The 16,289-nt window shown below is 47.7% G+C and overlaps 1 protein-coding gene across 2 annotated transcripts in view; it reads left to right on the top strand.

Moving 5' to 3' along the window:
* The window catches only part of ACVR1 (activin A receptor type 1), a 103,629-nt gene that overhangs the window by 67,866 nt on the left and 19,474 nt on the right, over nucleotides 1-16,289 (top strand). The window contains exons 3-6 of one of the 2 annotated variants that reach the window (XM_038751172.1): nucleotides 7,656-7,919; nucleotides 8,885-9,102; nucleotides 9,889-9,915; nucleotides 11,365-11,464. In XM_038751172.1, the coding sequence (XP_038607100.1) occupies nucleotides 7,656-7,919; nucleotides 8,885-9,102; nucleotides 9,889-9,915; nucleotides 11,365-11,464 (609 nt within the window). The remainder of the gene's footprint in view (nucleotides 1-7,655; nucleotides 7,920-8,884; nucleotides 9,103-9,888; nucleotides 9,916-11,364; nucleotides 11,465-16,289) is intronic. The other variant, XM_038751173.1, reaches the window with a different exon arrangement.

The raw sequence follows: 16,289 nt of genomic DNA, 5'->3' as shown, positions 1-16,289 counted from the left end.
GCTCTGTGCCAGCTCTGAAATACAAGAAAAATGAACTAGTCCCTCGTCTCCTCTTTTACTAAGCTTGTTACCAATCCACGGCACATTGGCATGGTTTGGAACAAAAGTATGAACCTTTTTTTCAGTCTTCGGAGGCATTCCCGTTGCCTAGCTTCACGATGCCATCTTTTAGTGATCCCTACTCCTGTGAACCTGAAATAACCAACCCGGGATTGGAACACCAGGTGTTGGCAAGATACAGTGTCCCAATACCCAGAGGTGGCACCATGCCGAGGCTTAGTCTGATGGAGAAGACACCGTTCCCGTCAGTGCAGGGGCAGCAGGAAGAAGGTTGTCAGGGCTGATTGTCTCTGCTCCCCACTCTTACCACAGAAGGTGCCCGCAATCCCGCCATAACAGTGGGGTATTGCTGCAGGTAGTGAGGCAGGAGCAGCTCAGCCTTGGAGTCGACAGGGTCTCTTGGCCACATGGAGGTGACCTGAATTGAATTCCAGATGCTTGTATATTTGACCCCAAGTTCACTCTCCTACTAGCTCAGGGCTAAAGAAGAGGGTGTCTATCTATTAAATATTCATTAAAGAGAATTGCATTATAGATTTTAGGATTTGTTTCTCTTTCTCATGCTCTCAGCCCTTTCTCTTTACCCTCCTACTTACCCTGCCTCACCCATTTCTCATCTTCCCTTCCTCTCTTTGGTCCCTCTGTTTGTCTCCCCCTTTAGCTTCCGCCGCCCCAGTTTCTGCATTCCTCTTACTCTGCCTCTCCCCCTCCCCGGTTGCGACTCCCTCTCCTCACTTGCCAGCCACGGCGATGAGGATGAGCAGATGCGAGGCCGCTGAGGCTTTTGCAGGAAGCATTAGGTCTGCACAGACATGCTGGCTTGGTGACTAAGCGCTGCCATGAGATCTCTGCTGACATTTAAAGTCTTTTATGGCTTCCCTCTGCTCAGAAAATAAGCAGTGTTTCCATTCCCCTCTTCCAAACCCCCCTCCAAAAAATAGAAAGCTGTTACAGGCTCTGGGAATCTTCAGTCCAAAGTTTGCGCTAGTTTGTGTACAATCTGGTATCCCATATAATAAAGTTTTATAGTTTCAAGCACACAGAGCCAGCTTTCTCCCTCAGAGTGAGTCTCTGACGAAACGTGCTCCGGCAGCGATGTCCCAGAGAAAACTTGGCAGTCAGATTCATCGCACCCTCCGGCCTTCTGTCTGGCTAGCGAGCCTCCTTTCACCCCGAGCCTGTGCCCGGCCTGGGGTCTCGGGAGCGGCCCGTTCTGGGCCTCCCGGCGCAGACGCGATGCCCGTATCCATCTTGGCACCCAACCTGGCCTCTCTCCCAACTCCCAGCCCTCCCTAACCTCCACAGCTGGAGCGCTTCCAAAAGGCACTCCCAGCCTGGCGAGACCGTGGAGGGGCTGACGTCATCTCTGAGCCCTATCGCTCACCGACTGCCGTGGAAAAATGAGTGAATGAATGGTGAAGGTTGTTGGAGAGGGGCCAGCCATTCTAATTGATGCACGTCTAGCCTCTACAAGTTAGGAGCCATCGGGCCTTTACAACAGCGTCATCTTAGTTTCCCCATTACACTCCCTGCAAGACGAGACTGAAAGATATCGCAGGCTCTACTTGCCCGGTACCTTCCTGACAACTGCTGGGAAGCGCAATGAGACACTCAGGGCGTGGTTCTCATCCAGTAAGGGCAGGCAAATCATCTGCCCATCTATCCCCCGCTGCCCTCCACCAGTTGAAGTATGTGTTGGCAGAACTGTGGACCACGCCAATGGGGCCTGGTTGGCCAGGGGGGCAGCAGGTCTGATACTGGAAACTCTCCGTGTCCCTGTGACAGGCTTTAAGATGCCCAGGCCCCTGCAGAGAGATTCATCTCTGCTGGGATCTTTGACGTCCTCATTGTATGAGCTGGCTGGAAGGATACACTCCACTCTATTACACTCTATTTTGACACGGTGCCTACCATTAAATTCTCAGTGTCCTCTACCGCCCACCCTCTCACTTTCTTCTGTTCGGTCACCCACAGAGATAGTTCTCCATTGGAGAGTGGAGATTTGGGGTAATGAAATATGATTAAAGGAATGGTGACATGCAGCGGGGCCTAATGGGAAGAGCACAGGCCTGAGAATCAGAGGTACCTGTGTTTTAATCCCCAGCTCTGCCACTTGTCTGCTGTGTGACCTTGGGCAAGTCACTTAACTTCTCTGTGCCTGTTATCTCATCTAGAGACTGTGAGCCCCATGTGAAACCTGGCCTTTGTCCTACCCGATTTGCTTGTATCCACCCCAGAATTTAGTTCAGTGCCTGACATATAGTAAGCATTTAATAATTACCACAATTATTAGTATTGTTATTGTACTCTAGACCTCAAGCCCCATATGGGACAGGGACTGTCTCTCCTGATTAACTTGTATCTTCCTCCAGGACCAACATTGTACTGAACACTGGGATAATCTGCTTGGACACAGTCCCTGAACCACTTGGGACTTACAGTCTGAGTAGGAGGGAGAACAGTCATTTAACACCCATTTTACAGATGAAGAAAGCCTCCCAAGAAATGAAGTGACTTTGCCCAAGGTCACGCAGCAGTTTCTCCGACTCCCAGTCTCAATCCTTATTTTACAGTTGAGGGAACTGAGGCACAGATAAGTGCAGTGACTTGGCCAAGCTCACACAGCAGCAAACGGTGGTGCCAGGATTCGAAAACAGGTCCCCTGATTCCTAGGCCTCTCACTCTTTCTGTGAAGCCACAGTGCATGTGGCCATTGCTGTAATCATATTTCATAGCCCAAGTTTCCAATCTCCTAAACTGCTTTCTGCTATTATACCTGTTTCTCTGTGTTCATCCTGGCACTTGGGACTAGGCCTGGGCCAAAGTAAGCATGTCTGGCCCTAGTCACTCCATCCTGTCTAGAGTAATAATAATAATAATAAGGATGGTATTTGTTAAGCGCTTACTATGTGTTAACCACTGTTCTAAACACCACGGTAGATATAAGGATATCAGGTTGTCCCATGTGGGGCTCACAGTCTTAATCCCCATTTAACAGATGAGGTAACTGAGGCACAGAGAAATTAAGTGACTTGCCCAAAGTCACACAGCTGACAAGTGGCAGAGCCAGGATCCGAACCCACATCCTCTGACTCCCAAGCCCGTGCTATTTCCACTAAGCCACGTTGCTTTTAATCTCCTATCTCTCCCCACCCCCAGTCTCCCCTCAGAACTCACACTTGGGAAGCAGTGAAACCCAGAGTGGGGCTTGCTAGGCTCTTCAGCACCCAACCCCCGGTGAGATGAATCAATCAGTGGCATTTCTTGAGTGAATACTGAGTACAGAGCACTGTACTAAGTGCTTGGGAGAGTACAATATAACAGAGTTGGTAGACACACTCCCTGACCACAAGGAACTTACACTCTGGAGGGCTAGGCAGACATTAATATAAAGAAATAAATTACAGGTATTTTCATAAGTGCTGTGGGACTGAAGGAGGCTATGTGCAATCAGGCTCTCCTCCTCAGCACACCTGAGCCACAAGTGTTTTAACCTGCTCCGGTCTTGCTGCTGGATGGCTTATTGCATCCCATTCACAATCAATCAATCATATTTTAATTGATGATATTTATTGAGCACTTACTATTTGTAGGGCACTGTACTAAGTGCTTGGGAGGGTGCAATGCAAAGCTTAGTAATCCAGGAGTCCCATTGTGGATATGAGGTGTGGGCACAGAGGCGAACTAAAGAGTACAGTCGAGATACTCTAGGGAGGGAGTTACTGTCTGTCCTCGTTAAATGATTCAGTTAAATCACATCTGTCAACTGCTGCCCACTGAACCTGCTCTCTTATCTGGGCTCTTGCTGGGTTTATGCACAAGTGGCTGTAAAATCCATACTATGCCACTTTGTCATTTTGCGTACATACATATGCACGTCTTCTTGTAAGCAAAGCATCTCTGCCCCAGGAGAGACTGTAGAGTGGTATTGTGAACCAGGCATGGGAAGGAGCCACCATGGTGTGGGTCTGCCTCTGGGGGCGGGGGGTTATGCAGGGGGTGGGAGGCAAGAGGGAAGTTCAAGATAATAATAATAATAATGGCATTTATTAAGCACTTACTATGTGCAAAGCACTGTTCTAAGCGCTGGGGAGGTTACAAGGTGATCAGGTTGTCCCACGTGGGGCTCACAGTCTTAATCCCCATTTTCCAGGTGAGGTAACTGAGGCCCAGAGAAGTTAAGTGACTTGCCCAAAGTCACACAACTGACACCTGGCGGAGCCGGGATTTGAACCCATGACCTCTGAGTCCAAAGCCCGGGCTATTTCCACTGAGCCATGCTGCTTCTCCCTCTTGCCTCTCCATTGGCCCTAGAGGTGATGAAAGGAAGTTGTCTGGCGGAGGTGGGGACATCGTTAAGCAGGGCCATTTCTTGACTAACAGAACCAGGCCAGGATGCAAAATCTCACAACCACCCGCCCAATTCACCCTCCCTTTCCCCACAACCTCCCAAGACTTCTTGCTGGGCCCAAGAGGGAGAAAAAGAGTGTTTGACCACCCTGCCTCCTGTCTCTCCCCACTCCAGTCCACACTACACTCTGCTACCCAGATCATTTTTCTCATAAAAAAAGTTCAGTCCATGTCTTCCAACTCCTCCAGAACCCCTTATGGTTCCTCATCCACCTCTACATTAAACAGAAACTCCTTATCCTTGGCTTTAAAGCACTCAGTCAGCTTGCCCCTTCCTATTTTACCTCACTGGTCTTCTACAACAGCCCAGCCGGCACGATTCACACTTCTGGTGCCAGCTTACTCACTGTGCCCCAATCTCATCCATTTTACCACCAACCCTTTTTCCACTTCCTCCCTCTAGCCTGGAACTACCTCCCCCTCCATACATGCCAGATCACCACCACTCTCCCTACCTGCAAAGCCTTATTCAGCTCAAAGCTCCTTCAGGAGGCCTTCCTCTGGCTCAGTGGAAAAAGCCCAGGCTTGGGAGTCAGAGGCCGTGGGTTCTAATCCCAGCTCCACCACTTGTCAGCTGTGTGACTTTGGGCAAGTCCCTTCACTGCTCTGTGCTTCAGTTACCTCATCTGTAAAATGGGGATTAAGACTGTGAGCCCCACATGGGACAACCTGATTGCCTTGTATCTACCCCAGCACTTAGAACAGTGCTTGGCACATTCATTCATTCACTCATTCAATCAATCATATTTATTGAGCACTTACTGTGTGCAGAGCACTGTACTAAGTGTTTGGGAAGTACAAGTTGGCAACATATAGAGACAGTCCCTACCCAACAATGGGCTCGCAGTCTAGAAGATAGTAAGCACTTAACAAATGCCATTATTATTATTAAGCCGTCTTTTCCCTGGCTATGTTTCCCTTCTGTACCATCCGTGTGCATAGATCTGTGATCTTTGGGCATTTGATATTTGCCCCACCTGTAACCTCAGAGAATTTTTATACATAGCTCTAAATTATATAATTCATTTATTTAGATTATCTCCCTTCCCTTCTAGACTGTAAGCTTCTTGTGGTTAGGGAACTTGTCTACCAATTTGGTTACATCGTACTCTTCCAAGCACAAAGTAAGTGCTCAGTAAATACCATTGATGATGATATAGAATTGCTCCTAAGCCCAGGACCCTTTGGCCACTGGCCTCCCAGAATAAACTGCTCATTTAGGATCTTTCAAGCAAGACTGATGTCATTACAAGGCTCTCTTGCAGTGAGGGAGAGTCACTCCAATTGTGGGCTGGGCAGGGGTCCACTAGGGACAGGGGAAGCTGAAAGCCATTTCTCAAATGGGAAGAAGCCAAGGGCGCTCGTCCTTCCAGGGGATGGAGAAAATAACAAAACAATCAAACCAAGCAATGGCTGCCTCCTCATTAAAACTGTTGCTCATTAAAGCTGTCTCAGGGCTCTTGACTCTCAGCGGTGAGACCGGTGACATACATAGCACAGTCGGTGGCTATTTTGGATGTTCTGCTTTCAGACTTGTCCGCCGTTGTTGGAAGAGCCCCTTGTGATTTTTAAATGAGCTGGCGCGTCACCTATAAATAGCATTTGTGTGTCCGCATGCTTGCGTGTCTGTTTGGGTGGAGTGCTGGGTCTGGGAAGTGCTGGGTTTTGGCTAGCCCTTTGCCCCAGGCAACAAGTCCTGCTTGAGAGGTAGTGCGTGGATTGCCTGGCAAGAACGGGCCTGGAGTGGAGCGTCTTCGTAATTTGAGGAGCTATTATCATAATGATTATCATCATCATTATTAATAAGAATAATAACTATAATAATAATAGTATTTGTTAAGTGCTTTCTGTGTGCCACATACCAGGAGAGGTACAAGAGAACCAGGTTAGACACAATCCCTGTCCCATATGAGGCTCTCAATCTAGGGGCTGGAAGGACAGGTGTTTCATTCCCATTTCACAGATGAAGAAACTTGAGTCCCCGAAAAATTAAGTGACTTGCCCAAAGTCTCACAGCAGGCAAGTGGAAGAGCTGAAACCCAGGCCCTTGCTCTTTCCACTAGGCTATACTGCTTCTTGGAGGCACAGGACATCCCTCCCCATCTTTCAAGTCCAGGACCTTAATGTAACATCCATCCTTATTATTATTGTATTTGTTAAGCGCTTTTTGTGTATTACAAACTGTTGTAAGCAGAGGGGTAGATACAAGTAAGTTGATCAGGTCAGACACAGTCCTTGTCCTAAATGAGGCTCACGGTCTGGGAGGGAGAACAGACTTTTTTAAAAAAAATAGTACTTAAGTGTTCACTTTATGTCAAGCGCTGCTGTTAGATTCATTCATTCATTCAATCATATTTATTGAGTGCTTACTGTGTGCAGAGCACTGTACTAAGCGCCTGGGAAGTACAAGTTGGCAACATATAGAGACAGTCCCTACCCAGCAGTGGGCTCACAGTCTAGAAGGGTCACGGTTTAGAAGGGGAGTAGATGCAAGTTGATCCAAGTCTGACACAGTCCCTGTCCCTCATGGGGCTCACTGTCTAGGAGAGAGTAGATATTGAATATCCATTTTACTAGTAAGTAACTGAGGCCCAGAGAAGTAAAGTGATTTGCCCAAGGTCACACAGCAGGTGAGCGGCAGAGCAGAAGCCAGGTCCACTGACTCCCAGGCCCACTAGGCCACCTTGTCTTCCTCACCTCCCCCTACCCATCGGGAACTCCTAGTGTTGGCAAGTCTGAACGAACTATCTAGTCAAGGGGAAAAAATGAGACCGTGCGTTGGAGAATGAAATCCACAGCACATCTTTGCAAGAGCGGTTAATTAGTGGGTCTGATTGGATCTGCTTTATTGGTAGTTCCTTCCTGGCACCTCTCCCTGTTTGTCCTTCCAACCAGGCGCTTGCCTCCCTCGTTCCCACCTGCCATCAGATCATTTAAATTCTCTCGTCTTCCTCCCCCTCAGCCTTTCACCCCCCTCAGCTTTGGAATCTGGTGCCAGGGTACCCCCAAAGGCCTGAAAAGTAAAAAATCACATTTTCTAGGGGTTCTTCCATAGGGGAGTTTAGCTAAAGCATATGACTGGTGTCAAACTGAGCGGGAGGAGAAAGAGACAGCATTATCTAACCTCGGTCCAAGAAAATGCCCTGGGTAATCCTCTCTTATCACCCACCCCCCCAACCCTACAGATGAGGAGCCAAAGTTGAATGCCATCCTCTACACCTGTGTGTGTGAAGGGCTGTCCTGTGGGAGCCAGCATCACTGCCAGGGCCAGCAATGCTTTGTTTCCTTGAGCATAAACGATGGCATCAAAATCCATCAGAAAGGCTGCTTCCAAGTCTACGAGCAGAGCAAGATGACCTGCAGGACGCCGCCCACTCCCGACCAGGCTGTGGAGTGCTGCCAGGGTAACTGGTGCAACAAGAACATCACGGCCCAGCTGCCCACCAAAGGTAAAGCGCGTCCCTGCGTTCGGGGCTTGGTTGAACCGTCCCCTTCCAGCTGGATTCCTTTGGCTGTTGCTCTTGGAACTTGACCATGCGAAAGACCATAGAGGTTAGCGTCGTGGCTGATAGTGGTGGTCGAGCCTCTTGGTGTCTGGAAGAACGGCGAGATTGTGGGGGCGGGGTGGAGCCGAGCGGAACGTAACGCTAGGGGAAAATTCCTAAACCCAGGCCAACTCGTTGATATCCAGGATATCCGCCTTGGAGTGTTGAGTTCCTGTCCAGATAGGGCTTTCTTGGCAAGAGCTGCTATTTCACATGATGCTCATTTCGGTTAGAGGTTGGAATGGAACGTCTGTTCTTGAGATTTTTCCCAGAGTCTCTCTAAGGATTCAGTTTGGTAGGGGGAGCAGAGGAGGAACAAAAGTTTGAGAGCCTAGTCTTGCCGAGGGGAAGCTGGAAAGAAAAGCCTGTGCGTTGGGTGAACGTGTGTTGACTGTGGGGGCGTTGAGTGCAGGTGCATTGGGTTCATTTGTGTTGTATTGGGTACATGTGCATTGGGTGCATTCGTGTTGGCTGCAGGTACATTTATATGTGTGTTGGGTGCCTTTGCACAGGCAGATACATTTCTTTACATCGCTGACCTGCCCCTGAATTTTTATAGGAAGCTAGAGCAAATTCTTGGCATTGAGCATCTGCCTCCCAAGCAATGCTGACATTGGAGTGGACATTGAAGTCTAGTCTTAGCTTGGTTTCCCATTCCCCAATCACAACCTCCCAGCCCCCTAATTTTGATCTTGCCCTTCTGATGCTGCACACAGAGTGATGCTTTTAGTTCTCGGGGATGCTTTGGCCTAAGATTGGGCCACAGCCATGGAAGTGACCAGCCCAATAGTGGCAATGATTCAAAGGTTTCAATTTTCTATACGTGCATATTGGCATCCTGGTACTTAACGATCAATTCTGTTCTGCAGGAAAATCCTTCCAAGGGGCCTCTTCATACTACAGCTTGGAAACCATCGCCATCGTGTCACTCTGTTCGATTGTCGTAGTATGCATTCTAGGTTTCCTCACCGTGCTGATGATTAGAAAACTCCAGAGGTACAATGAAGAGCGACTCAACCCCAGGGATGTGGAGTATGGCACCATCGAAGGGCTCATCACCACAAATGTCGGCGACAGCACCTTAGCAGTGAGTCACGGAAGGAGGGAATAAAAAGAACCACCACAACCTTCTCCCATTAAAAGAAGGCAGAAGCCAACATATTTTCGTTTTTGCCCATTCTCGCTCTTGCTGTCATGCTCAGTCTTTCCTCTCCTCCTCTCTCCATTCTTCCCTCTCCACCCTCTCTGCTGTCTCTCTCACTCTCCCCGCTCTGCTCTCTCCCCTCCTGCTCCTCTCATTTCAAGTATTGAGTTCCAGCAGTGTGATTGGTGCTGAGGAGAATGCAGGCCGGCTTTTAGAAGGCTTTGCGTCCACCGTTGGCATTACGTTTTAGTATCGTCAGACTTTGCCAATTCCCGTCAGTTCTGTGTCAAAATGTAGACAACATCTTTGAGATTATTTTTGTTTTTCAGCGGAAATGATTTTAAGTAGCAAATTCCAATACCTAAATGACAATAGGAAGTTTGCAGCAAACATCTTTTCACTGGCTTCTATTTTTAGCACCGAAAAAAATGTTAATATTGAAAATGCCTGCTTGCATATTTCAAGTCGCCACACCTTTTTCTGTCAGACTTTCCCTTAAAAACCCATAGAGAAATTGGAAGTTTAAGGTGCTCCAGTGCTGCCACCTTGTGAAATGTCCAAAGTTTTACTGCCCACGTCTTTCCCCCAAATGTATTTGTTGCCTTTGAAAGAGCCTTGCCGTTGCACAATTGTGATACTGAAACTAGTTCAAGTGAACAGCGAGTAACTTCTAGTTTTTAACTTTTTTTTGTTTGAAATGTTGATTGAATGTTGATGGAAACTCCGAAGCCAAACAGATCAGAGCTCTCAATACAGGTATTACTAATTTTTCATATCTTTTACCCAGTACACCTTTCCCAGTGGTTATCTTGAAAGACCATACTTCAAATCCTGCCTGGCCGGGATTGAAATCTATTTATGTTACGTATCCTCTAGGGCAATAAGTCTCAGCTAGCTTGAACACGTAGGCACTAGAAGAGGCCAGAAACATCTCGGCAAGGTCAAAAGAGGGTCTTCCAACATGAAAATTTAGCAGGAGCCAGGAACCGGGTCAGCTGAGGATTTTCAGGGGAGAGAGGGAAGGGCAGAGGGGGCTGTAAAAGGAGCCCAGGAGACCAAAGAAAGAGCAGGAGGCTGAAGTGATGTACACGGGACTTCAGTCCTTTAAACTGTTTCTCCAGTCAGTTGCCAAGAGCAGTGATGGGAACAACCAAGAAAGTGATGGTTTAAATGGCTTTCAGAATTTAAGAAGAGGGCTAGGAGGGGATCCCAAAATAGCACTCCAAACATTCCCATCTAAAAGACTGTGGAACGTTCTGCTATGTTGGCACATTAAAGAGCGATGCATCTTTTAAGTGATGTGGGAAAAAGAATTGCATTTCTCCTCCGGTAAACAGTGATGAGCGGAATTGTGAAAATAGGTGAGGGATAGTGGAAACATCAAGAATGCGGAGATACAGATAGAATTTAAAATAGCGAGAAACTCTGTTGGTTCTTTTTCCAAACGATGTTTATTAATAAAGGACAAGCGGGGCCATAAGTTTAGGGATGGCAGTTTTGTGAAGAATATCACCGCTCCTCTGGGAGGGAGGGGGTTGTGGGCTAGAGTCATTCCAGTGAGAGACTGCCCCTAAACCCTTCCAACTACAATCTATCCCTCAGGTATGTATTATCTGGGGTTCAGATTTTCTGGACCTCTCCTCGTCCTTATGCCTGTTGATTGCCTCTGGCCATTAGATTGGTAGTTAGCCTCCTGCCAGAGGTGCAGTGGATTGGAGGAAAATTCAAGACGATAAAGCGAGTAAATTTGTACCTCTTTTAAAACATGCCGAGGATAAAATACTATGTGAATTGGGGCTGTTGGATTCCCAGTGGATGCTGACTCCATTCTGTTGTGTAGACAGTTGGGTTTCTGATGGTACCAATTCCTACCAAGGGTGCAAGTCTGTGCTGTCATGCCCCTGTCCACTTTCAGGTGTGCTTTTCCTCTCTCTGCGCATAGGAGAGGCTGCGATCGGCTTTTACAATGAGTTGACGAGGAGTCGTGTTTCATGACTACAGTTTTTCTTTGTTCAGGCAGGTTTTAGACTTTTTTTTTCAAAAAGGAAAGAAAATGTGATTACACTTGAGCAGCCTTACTCAATAATATATCTTGTCAGCAGGTGATAACATGCATGCTTACGTCTTTGAATTCCTTCACTGACTGAAAAGAAACCACATGCCGTTTCTCAATAGTTCCCCGTTTCTCCCTGTCTTTTAAACCAGGATTTATTGGACCATACCTGCACATCGGGGAGTGGCTCCGGCCTTCCTTTCTTGGTTCAAAGAACCGTGGCGCGACAGATCACGCTCATGGAGTGTGTAGGTTGGTAACACTTTTCTAATCTTGGTCCTGGAGGCACAAAAGCCAGGGGGTTGTGATCTGAGGAATGGGGTCCAATTTGGAGAGGGTGCCACAGGGGCATTTAGGACATCTGGTTCCCATTAGTAGGGCACCAAAATCTCTCTCAGGAGACCCTCACCGGAAGCAGAGCTGTTCTGTCCCAGTGACTTGTATCTGCCTCCTGGTGCTCTGTCTGTCCCTTTGTTTGTAAAGGCCAAAGGGGCGGGTTTCCTTAGAAAATTTGTTGTTGGAAGGGAGTGTTCACTTAAATCCAGGTAACTTGGTTAAAACAGAGCGGTTTTCCCCAGATGTTTCCCAGCATCCCTTCCTGCTTCCCACTGCCACCAAAATCATGATTACCTGGAACTGTTTGGAACCCTCAGGATGGATTCCTTTCAGGATGGAAAGCTTTCTTCTGCTTTCTTGGTTTGCCTAAATTTAATGGGTGTTGATCTTGATTCTTTTATTTATTTTGTAATTTGACTCTTAAATAAATTTCAATGAGGAAACAACAACTTGCTTGCGGCCCTTCAGACGTGCTGGAGCTGATATCAGGTCACAAGTAAAGATGAACTCTTAAGGACTCTTCTCAGAAGGAAGCTGAGATTCCCCATTAACTGATTTTCCCTCTGACACTTCCCAGACTAAAATGTGTATATAGTCCTTTTTCTCCTTCCCCTTTAGATTTTAAAGAGTGACTAATCTGTCCAAAACAGAACATGTCATTTTCCCACTCCAACCTTGTCGTCCTGTTGACTTTCCCGTCACTGTAGTCAGCAGCACCATTCTCCCTGTCTCACTATCCCGTACCTTTAGCCATCTCTCTCATTCAACCCACATCCAATCTATTACCAAATCCTGTCAGTTCTACCTTCCCCACATTGCTAAAATCCACCCTTTCCTCTCCATTCAAATTGCTGCTACGCTGATCCAAGCACTCATCCCATCCTAAATCCTTTGCTCCTTTGCTGACCTCCCCGCCTCCTGTCTCTCCCCACTCCAGTCTATACTTCACTTTGCTGCTTGGATCATTTTTATAAAAAAGCATTCAGTCCATGTTTCCCCACTCCTCACAACCTTCAGTGGCTGCCCACCCACCTCTGCATCAGATAGAAACCCCTTACCTTTGGTTTTAAAGCATTTAGTTATCTTGCCTACCTTATTTATTCAATCATATTTATTGAGCGCTTACTGTGTGCAGAGAACTGCACCAGTCTACCCACTGCACCTTGATCTCGGTTTTCTCATCGCCAACCCCATTCCAATGTCCCGTCTCTGGCCGAAACTCCCTTCACCTTCATATCTGACAGAACACCACTCTCCCCACTTTCAAAGCCTGATTAAAATCACTAAGCAAGAGGCCTTATCACTAAGCCTTCATTTACCCTTCTCCTTCCCATCCTGTGTCCCCCTTGCACTTGGATTTGTGCTCTTTAAGCACTTCGTAGTCACTTCATTTCCAGGCCCACAGCACTTATGTATATGTCCGTACTTTATTTTAATGACTGTTTCCTCCTCTCTAGACTGTAAGCTCCTTGTAGGCAGGGAACATGTCTGCCAACTCTGTTACATTGTACTTTTGCTAAGTGCTTAGTACAGTGCTCTGCTCACAGTGAGCACTTAATAAATATGTTGGATTGATCAGACACCCATGTCCTTCACATGGTTGTATAAATACTTCTTTGCATCAGACAACACAACCTTCAGCAGATGCATATATCTGTGTGGGTTCAGTTTTACCATTCAAAAGCTGAGTAAAGTGATTTCAACGTTTTTAGCTGCGTTTTTTTTCTAGCCCTCTAACAAATATGTAGTTCAGTCTTGAAAATAAATATTTGAAAACTACCAACCCCCACACATTATTTTTAGCAGCCTGCTCTTTCTGATAGGGAATAAAGTGAAAGAATGAATGCAGGAAACATATGAATAGTAGTGTACCAATTTTTTAAGTTGCGCAGTAGGCATTTTAGGCCAGCCAGTGTATTTTTTCCCCAGAAAAAGTTTTCCATTAACATACAGAAAGATGTTAGCATTATTTTAGGAACCGTTAAATGTTAGTAACTTTGATATTTGTTCCCTGATATTAATTCTGTATATCAGAGCCGATGATTTGGGCATTCCCCACCTTGAGCTTTTGACAACTCCCTGAGGCTGGACTCCCAGCAGATAGTCAACAGATCGCTTAAGGAAGGATAGACTTAGCAGAGAGGTGTGTGAGCTTTCCATTTGGGTGAGGGATTTAAAAGACCATTCAGGTAGTCTCCCCCCCAACCCCCCCAGAGAAGTTTAGAACTGTGGATAGTTTCTTAATCACCCCAAGTAACAAAGAGTCCTGCCATTCAGAGTGTGGTATAATTCAGGCTCCTTTTTCGAAGGACACCTCAACAGCCCCATTTGTTACTCTATTTTATTTGTACATATTTATTCTATTCATTTTATTTTGTTAATACGTTTTGTTTTATTCTCTGTCTCCCCCTTCTAGCCTGTGAGCCCACTGTTGGGTAGGGACCGTCTCGATATGTTGCCAACTTGTACTTGCCAAGCGCTTAGTACAGTGCTCTGCACACAGTAAGCGCTCAATAAATACGATCGAATGAATGAATGAATTTAAAAAGCTGAGGATGGCCGTCCGGGAATCTGAAGGGGAAAGTTGACCATCTGAATGTTCATTGTGAACTTGGGAAGGGGACAAAAACTTAAGTGTTACAAATCCAGATGGGAAAGCTGAATTATTTCCAAAGCATCAAGTAAAAAAAAAAAGTTTGTTACTGGTTTCTACTCAGGAAGGATTGAAAAAGGACACTCATCATCCCGGCAAGGGTTAGCAAGGGCATTTTTCCAGGGGTCTCATGTCAGGTACCAGCACCTCTGAAAGAGGTGGAGGAAGCAAACACATCAGGCTGTAGACTCTGGCCCTCTGGCCTTTTGGCTAGGGGACTAGGGCATGACTATCCCCGGACACAGCCCCTCCGCGGGAGCACCTGTCAGTACAGGTCTTGAAGAGCTCATTGTGTTTGGGTGGGAGTAGATGACCACTGCCTCCTGCTAGCCATGTCCCCCCCACCTCCCCCACGGGAGCCAAGAAGGCCGGCTGCATTTGAATTACCTTTTTGTTTGAGTTTTGTCACCAGTCCAAACAAGAGAACATTTCAATGCATGCCTACTTCGAGCAGCCCATAGCACCTAGCAACCATTTGAAGGGGTGGCGCTTCCTCTTGATGTCAGTCCAGCCATACAGGCAGACTTTTAACTTGCAGTCTTTGACTTTTCGGGTTCGGGGTTGGGGCCCCAGAATCTGGCCCCGTGAAGCCCCAGAGTTGCAGGATACAGCACGCCCTCAGCTCTACAAACCAGCACTCGCCCGAAAATGGCACGGCCAGGGAAAGTCCTTGCTGACGTCAGTCAGTCCTACTGTCTCCCGTCACTCATCACCTTGCCCCCTCCTCTCTGACTGGAATCCTATAGGTCTCTGGCTTTCTGACAGGAGACCTCTAGGTCTCTGGCTTCCCTCCTCATGCTCTTCCCTTTGAAGTAGGACTGGAAATCTGCTTTTCTTCTCCCTCCCCCCGGCCCCCGAAGCTGCCTGCTAGTCTGTGAGGTGATCCACGTGAAACACGCTCCCTTCATTATAGTGTTGCTTAAGTGGCACAGCCACAGTTGGCAGGGGAAGATGCAGAGAAGGAGGTGGGAGCCGTGTCTGCTGGGCACTGCCATGTGAGAGGGCTCTAAAATCTCGCTGAGTCATCCTGTCCATTTCCTCAGGCACCAGAGATGCAGGTTGACTCCAACGTGCTGGCGTAGATGGGTAAGCTAATGAGAGATCAAAATTGGCCCACTTCTCAGCAACAAGCCAGCCGGCGCCTCGGCACACTGGGTCATTGACTAGTCTAGCAGGCCTGTCTTGGTCCTGATGACATTAATCCCACGGTGCGGGTTGCCATTCTTGGCGACTGCGAATGATATCTGAATGTGGCGCTGGGTGGGGAAGCCAAAGCACGGATATTGTGGGTCGGATCAGCTCTGGCGTTTAATAGTTATGTACCCCGGACAAACCCGCACCCCTCCTTCATGCTTGGCATTTTCAGGGCATCCTCCCGCCAGGAGAGTCCCATTCAAGGTTCTCGGAGCCATTGCTCTTCACGGCCGAGGCCACAGTTCCCAGCGGCCTCCTGCCTCGGTAGAAAACCAGCAGAATAGGGCCAGCTCAGTCTTGTCTTGGAAGCTGCACTCCACCTTGACTGCCAACTTGGCCTGCCTCTTTGCCTCTGATTATACCGTCTCCAACCTACTGCTCCAACCACCTCCCACCTCCGCCACCGAGGCCGTGAATGGACAAGAGACCTGTGGGGAAGTGGGAGCTCCCCTTGGCCTGGTGGGCTGAGCCCCAAGAAGCACGTGGTCAAACCCTGTCTGGACACAGCTTTGTTCGCAGTGGCCTGCAGCAGGCAGGGTCACCCCTCTGTGGAATTTCAGGTTCGTGACTGATTGCAACAAGCCCAAGGAGACGTGAAGAGGGAGGCTGTAGTCGCCTCAGCTAGATTTTGTCCGAAAACACAGAAAGTTTCTGCGTTCCCCACATGTCTCTTCAGCTGCTTCTCAGTCAGGATCGTCGCTTCATGAATTTTGTCAAATTGGAACCCCCCCCCCCCCAAAGACAAATGAATGAGTTTCTTTCATAGAAGCAGTGGTTTCTGGTGGATGGAGGCAGAAAACCCATCTTTGCCACTTACCTGCTGCGTGACCCGGGGCAAATAAATCACATAACTTTTCTGTGCTTCAGTGTGCTCATCTGTAAAATGGGGGTTAA

The sequence above is a fragment of the Tachyglossus aculeatus genome, chromosome 9 (genome assembly GCF_015852505.1).
Source record: "Tachyglossus aculeatus isolate mTacAcu1 chromosome 9, mTacAcu1.pri, whole genome shotgun sequence".
Lineage (NCBI taxonomy): Eukaryota > Metazoa > Chordata > Mammalia > Monotremata > Tachyglossidae > Tachyglossus > Tachyglossus aculeatus.
Note: the sequence above shows the minus strand (reverse complement) of the source record. Positions and strands in the feature narration are given on the sequence as shown.